A 23,988-nucleotide genomic window follows, 5' to 3' on the forward strand; every position below is an offset into this window, starting at 1 on the left:
GTCCGGACGGCATATATATTATAACATTAAACTTTTAAATACAAAATACTTGTTACAATAATAATTTAGATATGGTTTTATTAAACTTAGACATTCATAATTTTCTCCAAAAAAACAATCTTAGTATTTCAAAACAATATATTTCTGAAGATATATTAAAATTTATTCAGCCAAAATTTGCTGATTTTAAAGACGTTGATTTTAGACATGCTGTTCAACGATTTGTTTACTTGTATAAAAAAAAGTCGAAATCTGCAAACTATACTGTCAAAAATTTTGAAAAGAAGTTTGTAAGCTGGCTTAATGAATATTTAATTGTCAGAAAAAAAGACAATGAACCAACTGCAAGTAGACGTGGTCGAAAACCAGTTGCATTTGATAATAGTTCTAATAAAACTAAAAAACGGCGTGTATCTTGTTTAAGTGAATCTCATTCATACAATGAATTATTTTTTGCTGCTAATAAAAAATTTAGAGATGAATCTTTTATTATTGCTGCCAAGAACGTTTTAAATATTTCAAATACAGATAAAGCAACTAAATATTCAGCAGACGAAGCACTGGCTTTAATAATTGATGCAAGTCTGACAAAAGCTTCCTATCAATTGGTTAGAAGCGGAGCCTTGGAGAAAGAATATAACATTTACCCTGCTTACAATGATGTCAGAGATGCAAAATTGAAATGTTATCCTGCAAACATAACAGTGGAGGACTATTCAGCTTCAGTTCCTTTAAAAGATTTAATAATTCATACTTTGATAAGAATCTGTGCAGTTCGGGAACCTGTGCTAAGGCACTTGATATTGAACGACAAAGCAATAAAAACAATGACACTAACGTGTAAGGCTGGTTTTGATGGTGCTACTGGCTAAAGTATTTATAAACAAGTTTTATCAGAACCCGACATTAACAGAGATTTAAAGCGTGAAAAATCATTATTTATTATTGTGTAGTACCATTAGATTTGACTGGATTTAACAACAGCAACGAAAAGGTGCCTATTTGGAAAAATCAAAAGTCTTCCTCCACAGGCAATTGTAGACCCATAAGATTTGCATACAAAATGGAATCCAAGGAATCTGTGATTGAAGAAGATCAGTACATTAAAAGTGAGATAGAAAGCTTGGGAATGATTTTATTTGAGGTTTGTAGATCTTCTATTGAAGTAATTTGTATTATTGAACATACAATGATTGATGGGAAGGTTCAAACGATATTATTGTTTTATAATTTTTTGATGCAATTTAAAGTTGACAATGTTTTCTTGCACTATTTTTGCTTTTAATATTCCTAAAACATTATTTACCTAAATACTCAATTGTTATTCAATATAGGTGGGTCAAAAATCCGATAAAATATTCAAATATCAATTTACCACTTTGTAACTAAGGAGAGTATCCGGAAACTAAGCAATATAAGTATCCATAGCAACTAAATTTAAAAAATTATCACTTTTGTAAGAAGTGTGATTTCATATTGGTACTCATGACAAATTTAGTGAATATAGCACTTATAAAATATCTGCAGATAACAAAAATAGGTTGTTGCTAAGCAAAATAAAGGTATCCATAGCAACGAAATAAAAAAATATTACCTTCATAAAAAGCGCAGACATCATATTAGTACTCATACTAATTTTAATGAATATAGCTCTAATATTAAATTAGTTACGAATTTTGTCCAGTAAAAGTGAATTCTGGCCCACTGTGTGATGGTCTGAAAGATTCACCAGGAGAAAGTTGAAGTGATTGTGAAAAATCCGTAAAAAAAATATTTACAAACAACCTTAAAATTTCAACTGAAATTATTGTGGAACGAGCGCATCGAGTTGGTTCGTATAAAGAAGACAAAACGCCGAGAACTGTCGTATAAAGAGGACAAAACACCGAGAACTGTCGCACAATGAGTCCAAATTGCGAAAAAGTGGCCAAAACTTTTTTCCGATTTTTTTTTAACAGAAAGTGAACTTTGTGCAATCTTTTTACTTTAAACAGATGTAAACTGTATTTAAACTCAATATAGAGTCGTTTTCTGTAAAGAAAATTTATAGCTTTGTTTTCATAAAATATTAATTGCAAAGAGTGCATCTAGAAGATTATACAGGTGTTTTTTCTTTGTTGTTGATTAAATATGAAAAGATTAGAACTTATAAGCGTAATTCAAGAAGTTGGTGTTAATCATGCGAATTTGCAAGCCGTTTTAGAAACTGAAGCAAAAAATAAATTGCTAACCAATGAAGAACTGTCTGATGCAGAACTCTCAGAAAAAATTAGACTTTTTATTTATAAATTTCGGGTTAAATATGCAAAGCATAATCGTAATTTTAAAAGATTAGTTAAACAAGAAGTGGCCTGGTTAGAGGGTGAGATGTTTCAGAATCAAAATACTAAACTTGATTCAACTTTAAAAACTGGACGACCAGAAAAAGAATGGATAGAGTGTTCATTAAGAACAAAAAGGAGGAAAGTTTCAAGGTAGTTTCTAGTTTAGAATTGCTATTTTTGTTTTTAAAAGTCACTGATTAAATACATAATTTTTAATAAAAATATACACCCACAGTTCCACACTTGTGTGGTTAAGGCAGTTTTCCATAGTATCAATTTTTGAAATTATCATAATGGAAATAGTTTATCAAATAATGATGTTGTTTATTTTTATTTTAGTTTGGCTAAAACTCATACAACTGAAGAATTAGCAGAAGCTGCTGTTGTACGTGCAAAATCAAGTCCTGGAAAATCTGATTTGGGAAAAAATGTTAAAATGTTTTCTAAAGATCTACCAGGCCAAACTTACCAATCTGATAATTATCATCCAATTATGATGTCTGCTGATCAAGCTTTATCACTTAAAATTCAATGTGATTTGAGTGATTTACAATACCAGATTATTCGAAACTCATCTCTGATGCAAAATGCTGACATTTATCCCCCATTAAAAGCAATCCTAAAATCAAAAGCAGATTGTTATCCAGAGGGTTTGCATATTACAGAAACGTCTGCGAAGTGTAGTTTGCAGAACATGGTTAACCATACCTTGCTTCGAATTTTGAAACTAAATTCTGAGCAGCTTCAAAATTTAGATGAAACAGTTACACATGGAGTATTCAATTTGAAATGTGGCATGGATGGTGCATCTTCACAAAGTATTTATAATCAAAGGTTTGATGATACTGATCTTACTACTGGAGTGCAGAATGAACAGTCAGTATTTCAAACTGCAATAGTTCCTTTGAAATTAAAAATTGGGGGTTCAAACATCTGGAATAATCCTAAACCATCCAGCCCTCATTTTTGTAGACTTCTTGAACTACAATACCTAAAGGAAACAAATGAACTCATTGCAGCAGAAGAAATAAATCTTAGAAAACAAATCGAAAATCTGCAAGACTATATTTTAGATCTAGATCTTCTCAGCACTGTTCCATAAAAATTAAAATTGTTGTTGACTTGACTATGTTGGATGGCAAGTCAGTAAATGCTATCATGTTTTCGAATTCATCACAATCGTGCAATATTTGTTTTGCAAAACCGAGTGAGATGAACAATCTAGTAAAAATCAGAATGTTTACTCCAAATAAAAAATCTCTTACTATGGGACTATCTACTTTACATTGTTGGATTAGACTTTTTGAGTATGTGCTACACTTAGGATATAAAATGAAAATTAAAAAGTATCAGGCTAGATCAAAAGAACATAAGCTTTCTGTTATTGAGCAAAAAAATGAAATTCAGAATAGGTTTAGAAGCGAGCTCAGCCTTGTTGTCGATATGCCAAAGCATGGCTATGGTTCCTCAAACACAGGTAACACAGCCAGAAGAGCATTTGACAATGCAGATACTTTTGCAGACATTACAGGAGTTGATGTTAAAATAATTGTTAGATTGAGAAATATAATGAAGGCTGTGTGCAGTGGATACCACCTTGATTTGGGGGCCTTCAAAAAATATTGTTTAGCTACTTCTGAAATAATAATTAAAAAATATAACTGGTACATAATGCCACCTACAGTACACAAGCTATTAGAGCATGGTTATCAAATTTCTGATTGCTTTGAACTCCCAATAGGTATTTACTCAGAAGAGGCACAGGAAGCACAAAACAAATACATTCGAAATGCAAGACTAAACCATACATGTAAAATTTCTAGAAAAAATGCAATGGAAAACCAATATCATTATCTGCTGTTACGTAGTGATCCAATAGTATCATCATTCATCTTCAAAAAAGCTAAATCTATTAGTGCTGTTAACTTAGATTCTGAAGTTTTAAACATTTTGCTTGATGAACAATAAATATTTTTTAAAAATAATTTTTACTATATTACTAAATGTTGCAAATATTGGTTTATACATGTGTGTATGTGTGTATATATATTTGAGATCTTTTAAGGTATATATATAAACTTTAAAAGATCTCAAGTTATAAAAATGCTGAAATGAAGTCTTGCATTTGCTGTTCTCACCCCTCCCCCCCGGGCTTTTTCTAATGTCTTTTTTTGAAACAATTGACATAAAACCAAAATGGAGCAAATTCGAGCAGCTAAAAAATTATTTGTTTTATACCCAATACGTTCATAATAATGTGATAGAAATTTAGGAGGAGTGAAAAGTGGACATTTTAAGCTTTATCACTTTTTGTAACCGGGGAAATACATATTTTAAAAATTTTACTCCTTTCTTCAAAAACCCAAAATCTAAAGCTAAAAAATCGAGTTATTACTTCTTTTTTGATTAAAACCATATTAACTATAATATATGAAAATGAAATTTTAAAAAAGTTTAAAAATGTTGTATAATAATATAAAAATTGTCTTATTTAAAAAAATACAAAAATTCGTGAATTATTTTGGAAATTTTTATTTTATTTTTTAAGCGCAATAAATCACTCCCAAAACATATAAAGGACGTATTAAAAATTCTGCAAAATATTTTTTTCAGCTATTGGGTAAATATTCTTTCTAAATTATAAAAAATATTTATATATTGGAATACTTTTAAAAAACGACTTTTGGCCACATTTTTGAGATTTGGATTCATAGTGTGTCGTAGTGAAACTTTTAAACTACCAAGATAAAATTAAAATTTTAAGTTCACTTAAAAACCTAAAAAGTAGTGGACTATATATAAATGAAGATTTTGCTAAAGAGACGATGGAAGAGAGAAAAAAACTTTGGGAAGAAGTTAAAAATCTTCGCAATCAAGGTAAATATGTTATAATTAAATTTAATAGTTTTTTATCGCGAATTTAGAAAATGAGAAAATTTTTGCATATGATTAAGAAAAAGTCTTACGTAATTTTAAGCGATCGTAGCGAAGTTGATTATCTTAACTAATGGCTAAACAAACAATAGATTACGAAACGCTACACTTTAATGTTTTCAAATCGGTAAATAACTTTTTACTTAATAACTCTTACGATCCAGATTTGTATTTTTTTTAATGAAAATAATTTTAACTCGCGGTTTTTTGAATTAGGAACTTTTAAAAATGAATTAAAATCATTAAATGATAAATTTACGGTGATACACATAAATATAAGAAGTATAATTAACAATATTGACAAACTAAAACATTTTCTTATAGAATGTAATTATTTTTTCAGTATGATTTGCTTAACAGAAACTTGGCGTTCTGACGAATCATCCAGAATAAATTCAAACCTGTTAATTCCGAACTACAAGCTAATATCTTATGAGCGAAAAGTTCAAAAACGAGGAGGTGGAATTATGACTTATATTCATAATGGTCTGACAACTAAAATTAGAGACGATCTTTCGGTTTCTGATACCGACGGTGAGGTCTTTACGATTGAAATAACGAACAAAAAATTAAAAAATATACTGGTTCCCACCTGTTACAGACCACCTGAAGGTGATATAAAAAACTTTTCAAATCACCTAAAACAAATATTTCTAAAAAATAACAAAGAGCACAAAATTTTATTTTGTATTGGAGACATAAATATAAACTGTCTACAGTACAATGAAGATGCTGTTATCAAAACTTTTTTTGACGGTATGTTTCAATACTACATCTTTCCTATAATAAACAAACCAACCCGGGTAACATTTAATTCAATCACTGCAATAGACCACATATTGACTAATTCATTTTATGATTCTTCATTAAAAGCAGGTGTTATCAAAACGGATATATCCGATCACTTTCCAATATACTTTTCCTTTTCTCAAGACACAAGAAATAATAACTCTAAAATCAAAGTCTATAAAAGAAAAATTAATAATTTTACTATTCATCAGTTTAAAGAATCACTATCGGCAGTAAGGTGGGACAGGATTTACCAAGAATGCAACCTTGGGCATACCAACTCTGCTTATAATGAATTTATAGAAATATTCTTAAAGCACTATGATAATCATTTCCCAATTGTAGAACAAGAATTAAAAGTAAAATATTTACAATGTCCATGGATTACCAGAGGTATAAAAAAATCTTCAAAAAAAAAAACAAAGACTTTACATCGAATATTTAAAAAACAGAACTGAAAAAAATCTAAATACTTACAAACAATACAAAAATTTATGTGAAAAAAGAAAAAAAAAATCGAAGAAAATTTACTCGAATCAAATAAAAAATGCAACTGGTGATATTTAAAAAACATGGAATACTATAAAAGAAATAATTGGGAACAAAAAAATTAAATCAAATACCTTACCTGCTCAAATCGTCATTGACAATACAGTGTACAGTGACAAAAATACGATTGCTGAAAAATTCAACGGTTTTTTTGTAAACATTGGCCCTAATCTTGCCTCGAAAATTAAGTCTCCTAATAACTCATTTAAATCATACCTAAGTGACATCCAGACGAACTAAACTACAAAGAACTAAACTATCAAGAACTTAATGTTGCTCTAAATTCCTTAAAATTAAATAAAACTCCAGGTATAGATGATATCTGTAGTAGGGTAGTGGCAAATGTCTTTACAACGATAAATAAACCTATAAATGAAATTTTTAAGTCTTCGATTAAAACAGGAGTTGTACCGGACAAGCTTAAAGTAGCTAAAGTAGTACCAATATTTAAATCAGGTGAAACATACTTAATTAATAACTATAGACCTATCTCGGTACTCCCTACCTTTTCTAAGCTTCTCGAAAGAGTAATCTATAACAGATTGTATGAGTACTTAATCCAAAATAAAATTCTAAATAAAAAGCAATTCGGTTTCCAAAAACAATATTCAACTGAACACGCAATCCTAGATCTAGTTAACAATATAAGTGATTCTTTTTACAAAAAACAGTATGTTCTAGGCATCTTTATAGACCTGTCAAAAGCGTTTGATACTGTAAATCATAATATCTTACTTAAAAAAATGGAAAGCTATGGGATAAAAAACATAACCCTTGACTGGTTCAAAAACTATCTATTAGCAACAACTATTAGCAAAAAAAACTAACTATTAGCAACAGGCAACAATGTGTTTTTTCAGATAGTTATTAACACTCAAAACTACTACGAGTTGAGTGCGGTGTCCCCCAAGGTTCCATTCTTGGACCTCTTTTGTTTCTTCTATATATAAATGACCTTACAAAAGCCTTGGATAAACTTGATGTAATTATGTTTGCCGATGACACAAACTTATTTTATTCCTCGAACTCAATCAAAGACCTTTACAAATGTATGAACAAAGAGCTTAAAAGATTAAATATATGGTTGAAATTGAATAAGTTATCACTAAACACAGAAAAAAACAAAATACATATTGTTTCATTCCAAAAAACAAAAAAATAATATACCTAATATCCTTCCCTCACTAAAAATAGATAAGGTAAACATTGAAAGAACAGAAACAACTAAATTTCTTGGGATCTTTATTGACGAAAATATATCTTGGAGAGCCCATATAAGTACAATAAACACCAAAATTTCGAAAAATATTGGGATACTCTACAAAGTTAAACCTATGTTATCCCAACATAACCTTAAATCGTTTTATTTTTCTTACATCCAAAGTTATCTTACGTACGCTAATATTACATGGGCAAGTACACACAAATCCAAATTGAGTACTATTTATATAAGTCAAAAACATGCATCAAGACTAGTTTATGATAAAGATAAACTCACCCATGCTAAACCCTTACTAAAAACCTTAAATGCACTAAATGTCTACCAAATCAACATCTATCAAAATGTACAATTTATGCTAAAATACAAACTTGGACTAGTCCCATCGCATTTTTTAAATAACTTCTTTCAAGTTAATTCTAATAGATATATAACAAGAGCAACAGACAATTTCACACTGCCTAAAAGAACAACAAAGTTCTCACGGTTTTCTATTTCCTACCGGGGTCCGTACCTGTATAACAAAATAATATCAAAAAATATAAAACTTAAAGTATTAAATAATCCTGCCAACTTAAAAAATAAAATAAAACACCTCATACTTAATATCAACAATTATATTGATATGTATTAAACTTAACAACAGAATCTTTACTGAAATATTTATGTGTATCACTGACTGTATTTTGACTATATATAAATATGAAATAGACTTTATTTAACAATTTGAAAAGGTACTCCATGATAAGCCTTCATAGACTTCTATGAGTTTTCCTTTACAACAACATATATATATATATATATATATATATTTGAAGTAACAAGAAAATTTCTTGTCTTTTTATCTTTTTCTTATTTTTATTCTATTATTTTTAAAAAATACTGATAGTCTTTATGATAAGAAACTCTACTAATTTACGTTATACTTAAATATACTTGTTAAACCACGTTTTTATTATGATGTGTTATACTTGCTAAACCACTTTTTATTATGATGTTATACGTGGTAATATTATGTTATATTCTTCTTTTTATTTACGTTGCATTATATGATGTCATGTGGTTTTAATGTAACGATGTGTAAATTTATTGAAGTTGTATAAAAAAAAAAAAAAAAAAAAAAAAAGGTTGTTGAACCATAAGATACATAAAAGTTTTAAAAGTAATTATCAATTTAGCCATAAAATGATTCAAAAGCTAAATAAATAGAAGACAACGGTTTGTTTCTTTTAGATAACTGATAAATATTACCTTTTAAGGCTTTAAAAGATAAAAGCCTCAAAGTTCCATTCTTGGTCCAACCTTTTTTATTAATATTTAGATTAATGATCTTTGAAAAGCCTCTAATGTTCGAATGTTTGGATATGATACAAGATTGATCTGCTCTTCATGTCGATCTTTTTTGAAACTGCACATAGTGAACTTAAAAAAATTCATTCATGGTTTATATCAAAAAAGTGTATTTAAAAAAAACATTAAAAAACATAGGCCTGCTTTCTGAAACAAGATCTATCATGTCCCAAATATGTGTTTCTTTTAGTTTGCTGATAAATATTACCTTTTAAGGTATTAAAAGATAAAAGACTCAAGGTTCCATTCTTGGTCCAACCATTTTTTTTTATTTAGATTAATGATCTTTGACAAGCTTCTAATGTTCAAGTGTTTGGCCTTACTAATCTTTTTTCATCGCAAATATTGTTAAAATATTCATACAAACATTTTTAAGCTTTCATCAGTAAATATTGCAGACACATTAATCGCAAGGGCAAATACAAACAAAACTAAGTTGGACGCTCTCTTACAACGTCAGGCACAAGATTTCTATATTTTAGAAATAAATTTATTAATATCTAATTAAGGCTTCGGGCAAGTCTTACTTCATGTTAAGGCTGCCCACTTCTTGTGTTCTATTCTAAAACTCATGAATGCACAAATATTTTTTATATTAACATTTACCGTATTATTTTTTTATGTTTAAGTACACACTGGGAATTCCTTTTTGCTTGAAAAAATTTAACTGAACGCTTTTGATGGGTATTTTATGCAGGGGCGTGTCTAGGGGATGTCTGCTACGTCGCTGGACATACCCAAAATATGTATAAATATATATTTTTTCACAACTTCAATATTTTGTTGAATAAATATGATGCGTCGGTAGATAAAAGCAAACAGAGCGAATAATTATAGCAAACTAAAGCAATAATTAAGCAAACTATTCAAGGTTAATTGTACGAACGGATGGTAAGAAGTTATTAATCCGGGATAACAGTTAGATTTACGGTTTGGTATTTTATCATAGTGCTTGTCAAATCGAGAACGGTCTAAAGTTTATTAAAAAAAATACGATTTATATATTTAAACGGAGGTTGTTTTAATTTTTGACTTAAACAAATTAGTAAGAAACTTGAATGGACATTCCTTTTTTTATTAAGTTATTAAGTACTTCTTTTCTTAAATATTTTCTATTATCAATTTAAAAAAAAAAAAGTTATTATTTCTAGGAGAACAAATTCCGGACTTCCCTTATCAATTACACCCTGAGTAAAGTTTTAGTCAAATTCTATTGATATTTATCATCAGGAGGAGAAGACTGTAATTAACAACAAGCATATATTAAAATATATCAATGGACATCCCCAATTATTTTATACAAAGCTGTGTATCTTTTTAATTACTTGCATTTTGAACAATATAAAAAGAAAGAAAGGAATTTAAACATTAAAAATTAAATTTGGACTTCCCTCAGTACATTTCTTAAACATAAAATTTAGACGGTTTTTAAGACAATTTTTTTCTTCATATAAGAATAGGTCGTGTGTAATTGTTTAGCGTTGGTGCTGACTATGGTTATCATCATTTTCTTCTAAAAAAAGATAGCGTGCGAAGCAATGATGCTTGCTAATGGTTAGCATCATATGCGATAAAGTATGGGGCGATTGCTAAGCCGTCTTACCTGATATATGCGTTTGTCAATGAAGAAGGGGGGGGGGGGCGGGATGCTAAAATTGCGACTTACCAAAAAAAATTCCTGTACACGCCCCTGAATTTTATGGTAGACGCTTATGGCCACATTTTATTGATCGAGTTCTGACGTTTATTCTCAGCTATCCATTTGCTCTGTATCTTACGAAATTATTATTATTATTTACTATTATTTCTATTTTTATTATTATTATTATTATTATTATTATTATTATTATTATTATTATTATTATCATTATTATTATTATTATTATTATTATTATTATTTTTATTATTATTATTATTATTATTATTATTATTATTATTATTATCATTATTATTATTATTATTATTATTATTATTATTATTATTATTATTATTATTATTATTATTATTATTATTATCATTATTATTATTATTATTATTATTATTATTATTATCATTATTATTATTATTATTATTATTATTATTTTTATTATTATTATTATTATTAATATTATTATTATTATTATTATTATTATTATTATTATTATTATTATTATTATTATTATTATTATTATTATTATTATTATTATTATTATTATTATTATTATTATTATTATTATTATTATTATTATTATTATTATTATTATTATTATTATTATTATTATTATTATTATTATTATTATTATTATTATTATTATTATTATTATTATTATTATTATTATTATTATTATTATTATAAGTAACTGAGCATGTATAGAGTAAACTGGTTTAAGAGGAAATAAAAAAAGTGAACGGTTTTACAATTTTGTTTCTTTTACATTTATTTAATGCCAAAATAAAAAAAATCATTAAAAGGTTGAATTTTCCATTCCTTCAGGTAGCAAATACCCATTAGTTTAATGGTCGTTGTTTTAATGGTCCCTTAATAGCGTTGAAGTTGAAGTTGAGAATTGAAGAATCAAATATGTTTCAGTTTTTTTTTTCTGATATTTTCATTTTCCAAACACTTTTTCAACTATGCATCTTGGGTATGTTTTACACTATATTTACGTGCTAGATCTTTATCAACAACGTTCAAGACCATATTTCTGCCTACTCGTTGATCAAGCAGAGAATTGCGATTTTCTGGAATATTATTTAATATATCAGTAAGAGCATGTTAAAAGTTTCTGTTTTTTTCCCTGAAATGCAGCTAATTTTTTTTGTTTTTTCACGTTTTTTGTTTAAATCTTTTTTAATAGAACATAATTTTTGAATAAGTTTTGTAATTTTCAGGTTGCACTGTTATGTTATAACATATAAAATGTTGTTTGTTGTTAATTTGCAAATAAAAGTTCTTTTCTCAAAATTTTAACAAGGAATATTTCAAAATGCTATAATTTGAATGTTTTAAAATTTTAAATATAACTATGTAAACGTAGTTATGCTTACATAATTTTGTTTACATAATTATTCAAGCATAATTATGTCTAGATATTTACAAAAATAGGGACCGGGTAATTATTTTGGTATCACCCGAATTTAAATACATCGGGTAACTTCTTGAAAGTTTTTTTTAAATATGAATAGAATAACTCGAAGAATTACCCAAACTAGAAAAAATACCAAAAACAATTCAGCTAAATTCATTTATTCAATTGATTTACAAGTAACAAAAATATTGAAGTATGAATACTTGCGCTGAAAGAGTTTAAATTTAACATTCGCAAAATTAGAAGTGACCTGGCCATTATAAATCTGAAATTTCATTCAGTAGTTTACTGTTCTCTTTCATGAATACTAGCAGCTCCATTTTGCTAACACTTAAATTTGTTCTCCTTACAGTGCAAATACCTTCTTGGTCTGGGCCTTTCTTGTTTGCGGTTTTCTCTTGGCTTTTTGTGGGTTGTTGTGGTTCAGATGGTCTAATTAGTGATTACGATTCAGAATCATCAGAATCAACCTCGAAAGTGTCATTAGCCCTCATTCTGCATCCTTTCTTTCCAATTCTGTAAAGAGATCTGCATGTTTGCCATTGAGGCGTTTGCGCAAAGAGAAGGTTTTAACATGAAAAAAAAATTTATGACTATTTTATAAAATAAAGAAAAGGCCTTTAAAATTTAATAATGCCTCTTTAATTTATAAAATACTTATAAATAAATAAAATAGCCATGAATAAATTAATAAAAACAGTTCTTAAAAAACCCATAAATAAGTAAAAAAATATATATAACTGATTTACATATTTTAAAGAAATGTTATGGAAAATGCACGAGAAATCCGATTTTAATAACTGACTTGCGAGTAGAACCAAAATACGGGAAGTTGCGATGATCGGGTTACAAAAGCGAGTAGTCTATTAAATAAAAAAGTAAATAAAATTAGAAAGATATATTTTTTTACCTAATTTCATATCTAAGAGGTGATAATACAAAGTTTAAAAAAAACACTTGAGAATTTCGTATTAATTCAACCCCTCCATCTAAGTATTAATTTTTAATTAATCAAAAATTAATGCTTATATGTAGGAGATGGAATTGATACTTACATGGAGTATTAGTTCCACCTACTCCATGTAAGTGTTAATTTTAAGTTAAATAAAAATTAATACTTACATGGAGTAGATGAAACTATTAAATAGAAATAAAATTGATAATAAAAGAATTGAAATAAAATTAAATTTAAAATAATGCAAAAAAAAAAAAAAAAAAAAAAAGAACGAAAATACCCGATCGCGCGAAACTTTGGTTCGATGACCAGGTAAATAAATTGGGCATTTTATTGCCCGATTTTCTGGTACTTCTACGCGTAATACTTTGGTTAGTTTGTATCTGGTAATACCCGACCAGAAGGCTAGGGTATTGGGTATCTAAACTTAAATTGTCTTAAACAAAATTGTCCGTCTACGGTTACCCTAAGGTACTCGGGTCGGGTTTTCGCTCCCTATAAATATAGTTAGGTTTACATAATTACGTAAACCTGTATGTTTTAGTTTCATCATGAACGAAATAAATAAAAAAAAACAATTAACTCAATAGTCCGTGAAGTTTGTTCTCTTTTTTCAGTTCAATGGATACCAAAGATGAAAGAAATCTTAAAACGGTGAATATCATTTTATCACACGTATTATCTTAAATTTAAATCATGATTAGTGTTTCAAGAAAATGACGTATAATATTTTACAATGCTATATATTCCAATTTACTCAATTACTAAAATGTAAGTTTTTTAATATTGCTACGTTAATAATATTTAAACATTTTGTGTTTAGAAAATCGCTGTGAGTTAAACAGCATGTTAAAGAATTCACGTTAATTATGGATGATCTTCAGATCAAACTCAGTTACAATGCTGCTTCGATGAATGCATTAGTTACAAACTATAAAGTCATTAGAAGTGCAAGCCATTAAACGTTTTTTACATTTTTTAACTAAAAAATGTTTGCTTTGCTTTGCAGAGCGATAGTTCTTGTGTGTATTGTTCAAATCGTGTACACAGATAGATATCTAACATCATCAGGAGGTAAAGATAAGTTTTACATTTATAAAAGCAGAATGGCGTCATTGGCTTCGCGACCAGCAATTCAAGAGGATCAAATGAGTTACACTTCATGTATTGATACTTGTAGTTTCATGGGAAAAAACTGTTTGACAGTAACAGTTCTCAAAAACAACACCGAAAACTTTCGCTGTACGTACTATAATAATGATACTTTAAGTTTTCAAATGGCTCCGAATAAGATTGAAATTCATCATGGTATCACTAATTCTATAAAAAATCGTGGCATCGTCACTATTACTTTGAGACGAATCCAGGATTTTATCTTCAAGGGGAGGGGGGGGGGGGAACTTTTGTTAAATTTAACGGCATTGCAATCCCTCAGAAAAAATCATCTCTGCTGATGAGTCCCTCAGAAAAAATCATCTCTGCTGATGATTGGAAACCAAAGGGATGAAAAAAATGTTTCTTTACCAATAGGAAAGTTTGTAACTCTGAGTTTTTTAAAAAAGCTTTACACAAATATTTTTTGGTGAGGGAAGCACGAAAGATATCGCAATAACAGCTAGAGAAAGTAACAATATTAAATAGAATAGAAAAAAGTCAGAGAGTGGAACGTATAGTCGGCGCCCCCACGCTTCCTTAGAACCCACCCCTACTAGCACTAATACTAAACTCATACACCAACTTCTTAAAGGCTCAATCGTGAAAACTTTAACGTTTTTTGGTTATTTATTTCCTGGGGTATTGTGGTAAACACTGTGACAGACTAAAATCCTCAAAACCATGCGGTAATTGCAAATGTAGAGATAGTTGTGGCCCATCAAAATATATCATTGTGACTACACCGAAAGTATTTGCATTGCTTTTTTTATTAACTTTAAATGCAAATTTTTTATAGATTAACCTAGAAAACCACAAGGCTTTACTGTACTTATAAATGGTGGAGAGAAAGAAACGAAACCAACCTCGTCTTGCAAAAAGATGCTTGTACCATGTTGTTATTGAGTACAGCAATATCTTCTTTTATATATATATATATATTATTATTGCTATAGACTTTGACATCAAAAAGAGCTGCGAAGAGATCTATGCTTCTGGCGGACAAATAAATGGCCGATTTTTATTTAATCCTGATGGAAACGGGAGCTTTGAAGTAATATGTCACATTCAGCGAAAGGATTTCCAAAATAGAAGTATGTTTACTTAAGAATACCTGAAAATTTTACCCTTTTTTTAATTGATCAAATCCTAATTTCAAATTGATTGACTAAATTTTTGTCTCCACTAACGACTCTTGCCAAATGTAATTGTCTAAGATATTGTTCTTAAACGTCATTTATACGTCCGATCGTAGGCAAGTAGTTCACGTCACACAAATCTCGATAAATTTGAACTTTTTTTCTGTTTTCCAGTTTAGATTAGTAATTGAACCTCTCCTCATTTATCGTCACGTCTCAAGAATATTGCAATATCCTAAAGAAGGCAGCTGCGAGTTTACTTGTGGTGGCTCAAAGTTTTCAATTACAATGCAGTTTTACTTTTTTCTTTGAGGACGATCAAAAGTCTCATATGATCCAATTTTATTATCTACCCGTTGTTTTTAGCTGTTACCAACGTGGTGTGTCCCTAATCTTCTCTGGTTTAGTCCTTCCTTCTTGCTCCACTTTTCTTGGATTATTGTCATCACACAGCTAATCACTTTGAAATGTTTCACTTTTCAACAAATTGCTTTTTGTGGAATTGCGTGTTAAAGATATTTGAAAACATCATATTTTTTTCTCCCAAGAATCGATATATTTTCAAACATACACTTTTTCCGCCCTCTTTCAAATGTTACGTTATTGAGATGTGTTACATCTAATAACATATAATATATAAAATAAGAGATGCAAAACACAACTGTATAAAAAGATTTCAATTACTTCTAAAATATTTTTTAGATATTTGTAAAATGAAGGCCAACACTTTTGCCTACTCTACCTATCCTTATCAAGAGATTTATACAGACGAGAAGACATGCAGACAGTACTGCTTTAGTTTCTGGAAGCAAAATCGTTTTAAAGGTGTGAACTATTTCCCTAATTATTGTTATTGCACTATAAGCAGCAAGGCTCTACAAACTTACAACTCTGCATACTCATCCTGCATAATGGAGCTTTCGCCATTATCTTTCAATATTACTAACCTGCGTAAGTTGAACGAGAATAATAAATTTATCTTATAACTTTTAAATTCAGTTAACATGATTTATTGTTTTGAAACTTTATTTTCGCGTTGTATTTGCAAGCCTGAGTTTTTTTTTAAAATGATTGGTGAGCCCGTTAACAAATTTAAATAAAGCGTTCTTTATTAATTTAAGCTACCACCGTAATGCTCCGTCGACATTCAGACTGTGACCCGTCTTATTGAAACAAACCATTGAGCAGCTACAACGAAGTGTTCATTTCAGGAGACAATGTTTGGATCGGTTTATACCAACTTGAGCGCATTACATCGGCATTTGAATAATGTTCTAAAAGGTTTACGTATTGCTGCCGCACTCTTTATATTCTAATTTACTCAATTACTAAGATTTTTACATAAATACTTCTAAAAATTTTTGAAACTTTTTGTGTTAAGAAAATTGCTATGAGTTACAAAGTAAGTTAAAGAATTCACGTTAATTATAGATGATCTTCAGAACAAACTCAATTACAATGCTCTTTCTATAAATAAATTAGCTGCTAACCATAAAATCATTAGAAGCGTGCGCCATTAAACGTTTTTTACACTTTTGAACAAAAAAATGTTTGCTTCGATTTGCAGAGCAATAATTCTTGTGTATATTGTTAAACGCGTGTACACAGATAGATATCTAACATCATCAGGAGGTAAAGATAAGTTTTACATTTATAAAAGCAGAATGGCGTCATTGGCTTCGCGACCAGTAATGCAAGAAGATCAAATGAGTTACACTTCATGTATAGATACTTGCAGTTTCATGGGAAAAAACTGTTTGACAGTAACAGTTCTCAAAAACAACATCGAAAACTTTCGCTGTACGTACTATGATAATGACACTTTGAGTTTTCAAATGGCTCCGAATAACTTATCGGCTTATGTTATCAGAAAAGGACAGGTCAGAGTTTTTAACTTTATGTATTTATTATAAAGATTTATTCTAGTAATAGAGGTGAATCTAGGATTTTATCTAGAAGGGGAGAAAAGACTTACATTAGACCAAAAACTCCCTTGTATTAGACTAAAATCTCTGCTGATGATTGGAAACTAAAGGGTGCAAATAATGTTTTTTTACCAATATGAAAGTTTGTCATTCTGAGAGATATTTCTTTAAAAAAACTTTACACAAATATTTTTTGGTGAGGGAAGCATGAGAGATATTGCAATATCAGCTATAAAAAGTAATAATATTAAAATAAATAGAACAATGTCAGAGAGTGGAGCGAATAGCCGGCGCCCCCACGCTTCCCTTAGACTCGCTCCTATTAGTACTGACACGAAATTCATACACCAACATCTTAAAGGCTCAATCGTGAAAACTTTAACGCTTTTTGTTATTTATTTCCAGGGGTATTGTGGTAAATACTGTGACAGATTCAAATCCTCAAAACCATGCGGTAATTGCAAATGTAGAGATAGTTGTGGCCCATCAAAGCTATATCATTGTGACTGCACCGAAGGTATTTACATTGCATTTTTATTAACTTTAAATTTAAACTTTTTATTGATCAACCTAAAAAACTAATAGACTTTAATTTATTTATACATTAAAGTGGAGAAAGGTGAAAAAAAAAAGATGGGGAGAAAGGTGAAAAAAAAAAAAAGGATACCAACCTTCGTCTTACGAAAAGTGGCTTGTACCACGTTGTTATTGAAAATACAGCAATAACTTCTTTTATATGTATATATATATTATTATTATAGACTTTGACATTAAAAAGAGCTGCGAAGAGATCTATACTTCCGGGGGACAAATAAATGGCCGATACTTAATTAATCCTGATGGAAACTGGAGCTTTGAAGTAATATGTCACATTCAGCGAAAGGATTTCCAAAATAGAAGTATGTTTACTTAAGAATACCTGAAAATTTTACAATTTCTTTTATTGATCAAATCTAAATTTCAAATTGTATGACTAAATTTTTGTCTCCTCTTACGACTCTTACCAAATGTAATTTTGTAAGATATTGTTCTTAAACGTCATTTATACGAACGATTGTAGGCAATTAATTCACGTCACGTAAATCTCGATAAATTTGAACTTTTTTTCTGTTTTCCAGTTTAGATCAGTAACTGAACTTTCCCTCATTTTATCGTTACTTCTAAGGAACATTGCAAAATCCTCAAAAAAAGGCAACTGCGAGCTTACATGTGATGGCTGAAAGTTCATAGTTTTAATGCAGAGTTACTTGTTTCTTTGAGGACGATCAAAAGTCTCATATGATCCGTTTTTATTATCTCTCGTTGCTTTTAGCTGATACCAACATGGTGTTTGTCTAAACTTTTCTGCTTTAGTTCTTCCTTCTTGTTTAACCTTTTTTGGATTGTTATCACACAGCTGATCACTTGAAAAATTTTACATTTCAACAAATTGTTTTATGTGGGATATCTTTGTGTTGAAGATATTTGAAAACATCATATTTTTTCTCTCAAGGCTAGATGTGTTTGAAAACATACCTACTCTTGAGAGAACACCAACTTTTTCGCCACATTTGAAAGTTTAAATTATCTTTAAATAATATTCCATCATTAAAAAGACCTTTGAGCTATTCCGTTGACCTTATTCCAGGCCTAACAACAACTTTTATATTCCCAAGTAAAGAAATGTGGAAAATGGTCAAAGGGTTTAAAAATAAATTTTTTACTTTTGTTATTGAAACATGTTAGATCTAGAAAGAAACACGAAAAATAAAACTAATAAAAAAATTTCAATTACTTCTTAAACATTTTTTAGATATTTGTAAAATGAAGACCAATACTCTTGCTGATACCTACTCTCCTTATGAATATCAACCGATTTATGATGAGAAATCATGCAGACAATATTGCTTTAGTTTCTGGAAGAAAAAACGTTATAACGGTTGGAACTTTAGTCTTAATTTTTGTTCATGCGATTATAGCAGCTATGCTCGACAAGTTTATTATAATGAATTTTCATCCTGCATAATCGAGCTTTCGCCGTTCTCTTTCAATATTATTAACATCCGTAAGTTCAACGAGAATAATTAATTTATCTTTTAAAGTTCAATTAACATGTTTTACTGTTTTGAAACTTTTTGCGTTGTATTTACAAAGCAGAGTTTTTTTAAAGATTGATGAGCACGTTAACAAATTTAAATAAAGCGTTCTTTATTAATTTAAGCTACCACCGTAATGCTCCGTCGACATTCAGACTGTGACCCGTCGTATTGGAACAAACCATTGAGTAGCTACAACGAAGGGTTTATTTCAGGAGACAATGTTTGGATCGGTTTATACCAACTTGAGCGCATTACATCGGCATTTAAGGTTGATATAAAAGTACTCCTGGTAGATGGTTCGTTCAACGACACAATCACAACTTATTATAGAAATGTCAAAGTAAAAAGAACAACAGATGATGGCGATTTTGTGATCACTATTGAGAGCTTTGATTCCAACGGAGCAAGTAAGTCATTAACAAGTTATGTTATCGTTAGTAAGTTTATACTACACTTAAAAATGCAGCTTTTTTAAATGTAATTTTCAATTTGATTGCATTATTACGTTACATATAATGTTGTAATGAATATTTTTATGTGTTTATTGTACATTACTTTTCGTAAGAACAAAACAATGTTCCATAATTTTTATATAATTAGATAAACTTCAATTATTTAATTTAAAAAAGTCAACTAGCAGCATTTAAAAGATTTTAGAAAAGATTTTGAATCGATGCAATTTATTGTTTAATTTCAAGACTAGAACTTTACAATATTTATCTAAATAAATGACATATGCTCAATTTTTTTTATTATCATTTATAATTATGATTTACAATTATCAACTTATTGAAAACATAACTTAACCGAGTTACTTTTATTTAAGTAAAAAAAATTTTTATTAAATAAAAATTCAGACTCACGCAATTTTGCAGTTTTTTTATGTAAGTATTGTGCTGACAAATTCGCGCAATAACTTCATTTAAATATCAACAAATTTGTTGAAAAAAATACAGAATTTTTTACTAAATCCCCCTTTCGTATTGATATATGAAGAGCTGTTAATTCTCAGTGCAAAATTTTCATTTCAGAAATGTTTTCTCTCTACTTGAATTACAAGTAGTGTATTTAATTATGATTGAACTTGATTGAGTAAAATATAAACTGTAATATAAGTCCATGCTTATTGAAAAAATTGCAAGTGCATGAGATTAAAAAAAATTTTATGCAGCTTTAAGCCACCCTTTGAACGTTTCCACAATTTATTTGAATACAAGTTTATGTCGCAATGAATTTCACTTAATGAATACTTGAGTCAAATTCATTGCGACATAAACTTGTATTCAAAACGCTGCACAGTGGGCCAGATATATAGGATATGGTGGACAAAACCTAATTATTACCCAATTGCTCCCCAAACCCATTTCGATATATAAATAATCATTATACATGAAATAATATTTATTTTTATCAAGAATATTTTAGTTTTTAATAACAAAATTACAATTAATAGGCTTAGTAAAAATTTTTTTTTTAAATCAACCTTCTTTTCAAAAAATCAAACAAGAAATTGTGTTTAGCTACAAAGAACTAGAAGAAGGTGGAGCTGATTCCCTCAGCAAAGCCAAAACTTCACTGGGGATTTTTTTAAAACTCTTACTATTTTTGTTATGACCTTTTCTTAATGATGTTATGACAGGATCACTAGATACAAGTAGTCTGTTAACCAGGTCGCGGTTTGTGTCTATTCTAGAAGTCTTTCTACTGAAATCTTTCCTAAACTTTTTAAAATCCTTGTTGCGGGCCTCTTGTGCCTCCTCTGACATCAGTCCAATTGGCAAGTACTGTCTAGCAATGATGGCATGACCATGAATTAAAATTTTGTGTACTGATTGTGACATGTAATACCAGGAATACTTAGATATGTAAAGTTTAAGAGCAGTAATACAAAACTCTTTAAACTTGACATTATCAATTTCAAATCCAGATGATAAAGTGACTAGAATGATGTAAAAATAAAATAAAAGAGTTTCATCTACTTTCAAAATTTTGGCAGTTAATTGATAGTCTGCAAAGGCTCGTCGGGCGGTGTTTCCATCATTACTGGTACCTACAAATTGCATATATGTGATAGTTAACCTGATGATTCATATACAAGTATTTATGTAATTTCACTTACCAGATCCTCCACTTTTTGGGAAATCCACAACCAGTCCCATTTGATTCATAAATTCTGTCTGGATACGTTTCTTCACTTGCTTAACATTTTCCTTATCTTCAATAGCTCTAGACTGCCACTTTTGAGTTTCCAGCTTGTATCCAATATGTAATACCATTTCAAAAAACCTAATCCAGGAATGCAGGCTAGAAAGACCATATTTCAGTTCTAAGTTACTAGCATTGTCCAATTTCAGCACCATTTCTAAGTTATTCATGATTTTTGGAGACACACCACACACAGAGCAACATTGAGTTGAATTAGTCACATCAGACAGAATAGTTTGAATTTTGCCATCAATCATGGTCAGTTCTATAATACTTTTGACAAGCAGTTCTTTTCCACTAAAAGTAACATTAAAAATACTACATTTTTCTATTTCAGATTCTAAATATTTTGCTTCTTCTAGGACAACAGCTTTGCTTTCTTTTTGAAAAGAAAATCTTATTGGACGACAATAAGCAGTAGATGATGGCTTGTCATTACGCCATAATAGTACTTCTTTATCATTGCAGAACCCACTGAGTTCTAGTGGTGCTAAGCAAGTAATGAACAGAGATTCTTCTTTTTTTAAGTTGCGATCTCCAGCTTCCTCACTACTCACTTGCTTGTACACGCTTTGCCCATTAGCCCCATCAAACCCGGCCTTGCAACGCAAAGTCAACCGGGTCAAACAATCCAGCATTGTGCTGATCACAGGAGCTTGCACCTCGCAGAGTCTTTTTACTGTATGTTTTAGTAATTCTTGTAGTGGTATTTGTGCTGAATAATCATCAACAAAGATGTTCTCTGGATAGCAGTTAGCTTTAGACAATCTTATGTTGTTGTATGAAGGATATATATGGCAATCACGTTCTTCAGCTCCATTTCTGATAAGTTGGTAGGTTGATTTTGACATGCCACCATCTATAATTAATGCCAGACCTTCATTAGGTGTATACTTTTTAAATTGACTAGAAGGTTCTGATATCTCAGCAACTTGCTTGGCAGCCTCATAATTAAACTCATTCCTTAATTTAAGCCTTGCTGAGTGGAGCAACTCATCAGTAGTAAAATTATTTATAACATCATTGAGTCTTCTTCTTTTGGTTTTGTCAGATGCGTCTTCAAAGGAGCAACTTGGTCTTCCACCAATATTATGTGATTGACTAGAATTATCAGACTCAGATATATTATTACTGTATGTAGATTTAAAGTCCTGAGCCAACCAATTTTTATTTTTACTTTCAAACTTTTTATTTCCCCGGTTTGCATCCTTCCATTTCTTTTGATATACTTTTAAAAACGCAGCACATCCAGTAGAACCCAAATTCATAGAGACTAGAATAGCTTCTACAGACATAGAAAATGATTTATCACCAGGCTTTAGTTGGTCATGCCGTATACGTTTATGGACATCACTAATCTTCATATCAACTACAAATAAATGATTTTAACGTTATTAGTGCAACCACTATAAAAAAATATAACATAAATATGGTCATTATTTTCATTTCAGCTACATTTAATTAGGCCAGTATAATAAGCACAGCACCTATTATTACCTAAAACCAAAAAAATAGGTTTGTCGCGAATAGCATTTTACGAAAATATCTTTTTTTAAATGTTTACCAAACTTAAAGGGGCAGCTAAGAGCAGAATTAAACACCACCAACAGGCTATACATATATTGTATTAACTTATTTTAACATTAATAAGCGGTTCCAGCAGGTTCTAAACTATATGCGTCACTTTTAATATAATATTTTAATATTATAAATAAGAATCTTACCTTTATATTTCAAAATGAAACTGTGAGTTTAATACAAGACCTTGGAATTTGTTGTGGCATTTTTCGTAAAGCTATAAAATTAAATTTTATTAATGTGTCAATTAATTTCGCATATGTTAAATAATTTAAAGGTTATTCGTTGTCATAGTTATAGGTGATATATCTATTAAAAAAATTAATAAATGAATTTCTAAATATATTCAATTGTAATTGATAATTGTACATTTATGATGTACTACCAAACTACAAATAATGTTTTAAACCATTTATTATGCTCTTATATACATAATATACTGAGTAGTTGGAAGTATTTCGAATATTTTTTTTTGAGGTTTTGTCTACCACCTGGCCCACTGTGCGCTGCAATGAATATTAATATTTTCACGAAGAGATTTAGAAAACGAAACACTTTTTATCGATAATTAAACGCGCGTGTGAAATCTTACATCTTTGAAAATAAATAACAAACTTTCGTTCACTCTATTCATTTATGCATTCATGTAAAGACGCAAGATTCGTTTAAACGGCATAGGAAAATTATTTAGGTAGATAAAGTACGGGTTTAAAAAAAGCGATG

General features: G+C 29.4%; 4 protein-coding genes and 2 long non-coding RNA genes across 13 annotated transcripts in view; 3 read left to right on the top strand and 3 right to left on the bottom strand.

Annotated features, from left to right (window-relative positions):
- LOC149885664 (uncharacterized) lies at positions 1–9,457 on the bottom strand. The gene is made up of 5 exons (XR_016454083.1): positions 9,374–9,457; positions 9,067–9,237; positions 6,676–6,726; positions 3,033–3,315; positions 1–2,943 (listed from the first exon to the last, which is right to left on the bottom strand). It is a non-coding gene; the product is annotated as an uncharacterized LOC149885664 (long non-coding RNA).
- On the top strand, positions 1,957–4,307 carry LOC149885665 (uncharacterized). Its single transcript, XM_090092946.1, has 2 exons — positions 1,957–2,474; positions 2,664–4,307. The coding sequence occupies exons 1-2, from the start codon at positions 2,131–2,133 to the stop codon at positions 3,424–3,426; spliced, it is 1,107 nt and encodes a 368-aa protein (XP_089949072.1). The 5' UTR covers positions 1,957–2,130; the 3' UTR covers positions 3,427–4,307.
- Positions 3,453–4,307, top strand: LOC149885666 (uncharacterized). The gene has a single exon (XM_090092947.1). It carries the CDS (start codon positions 3,453–3,455, stop codon positions 4,290–4,292), a length of 840 nt encoding a protein of 279 aa, XP_089949073.1. The 3' UTR covers positions 4,293–4,307.
- A 2,918-nt stretch (positions 9,458–12,375) lies between the features above and the next one.
- LOC149885667 (uncharacterized) lies at positions 12,376–14,074 on the bottom strand. The gene is made up of 2 exons (XR_016454084.1): positions 13,772–14,074; positions 12,376–13,096 (listed from the first exon to the last, which is right to left on the bottom strand). It is a non-coding gene; the product is annotated as an uncharacterized LOC149885667 (long non-coding RNA).
- LOC149885668 (uncharacterized) overlaps positions 13,487–23,988 on the top strand; it is an 11,027-nt gene continuing 525 nt past the window's right edge. Inside the window, exons 1-8 of one of the 8 annotated variants that reach the window (XM_090092938.1) lie at positions 14,084–15,434; positions 15,654–16,430; positions 16,601–16,760; positions 16,911–17,359; positions 17,810–17,921; positions 18,166–18,303; positions 19,197–19,448; positions 19,605–19,889. In XM_090092938.1, coding sequence (XP_089949064.1) covers positions 17,027–17,359; positions 17,810–17,921; positions 18,166–18,303; positions 19,197–19,448; positions 19,605–19,889 — 1,120 coding nt within the window. In that variant the 5' untranslated portion in view covers positions 14,084–15,434; positions 15,654–16,430; positions 16,601–16,760; positions 16,911–17,026. Of the gene's footprint in view, positions 13,843–14,011; positions 15,435–15,653; positions 16,431–16,600; positions 17,360–17,809; positions 17,922–18,165; positions 18,304–19,196; positions 19,449–19,604; positions 19,890–23,988 lie in introns of those variants that run through there. The other 7 variants (XM_090092937.1, XM_090092942.1, XM_090092943.1 and 4 more) reach the window with 7 other exon arrangements.
- LOC149885669 (uncharacterized) lies at positions 20,781–23,761 on the bottom strand. Its single transcript, XM_090094103.1, has 3 exons — positions 23,412–23,761; positions 21,602–23,056; positions 20,781–21,532 (listed from the first exon to the last, which is right to left on the bottom strand). The coding sequence occupies exons 2-3, from the start codon at positions 23,049–23,051 to the stop codon at positions 21,003–21,005; spliced, it is 1,980 nt and encodes a 659-aa protein (XP_089950229.1). The 5' UTR covers positions 23,052–23,056; positions 23,412–23,761; the 3' UTR covers positions 20,781–21,002.

Source organism: Hydra viridissima, unplaced genomic scaffold (genome assembly GCF_058129835.1).
Source record: "Hydra viridissima isolate aposymbiotic clone 2 unplaced genomic scaffold, HvirCarnegie_v1 scaffold_7, whole genome shotgun sequence".
In the NCBI taxonomy this organism is placed as follows: Eukaryota; Metazoa; Cnidaria; class Hydrozoa; order Anthoathecata; family Hydridae; genus Hydra; species Hydra viridissima.

Bases quoted from the DNA above. Each gene is read 5' to 3' on its own strand.
- LOC149885665 (XM_090092946.1), top strand. From the start codon at position 2,131: ATGAAAAGATTAGAACTTATAAGCGTAATTCAAGAAGTTGGTGTTAAT. The intron at 2,475-2,663 runs GTAGTTTCTAGT...TTTTTATTTTAG, and splicing joins AAAAGGAGGAAAGTTTCAAG to TTTGGCTAAAACTCATACAA.
- LOC149885666 (XM_090092947.1), top strand. From the start codon at position 3,453: ATGTTGGATGGCAAGTCAGTAAATGCTATCATGTTTTCGAATTCATCA.
- LOC149885669 (XM_090094103.1), bottom strand. From the start codon at position 23,051: ATGAAGATTAGTGATGTCCATAAACGTATACGGCATGACCAACTAAAG. The intron at 21,533-21,601 runs GTAAGTGAAATT...TGCAATTTGTAG, and splicing joins CCCAAAAAGTGGAGGATCTG to GTACCAGTAATGATGGAAAC.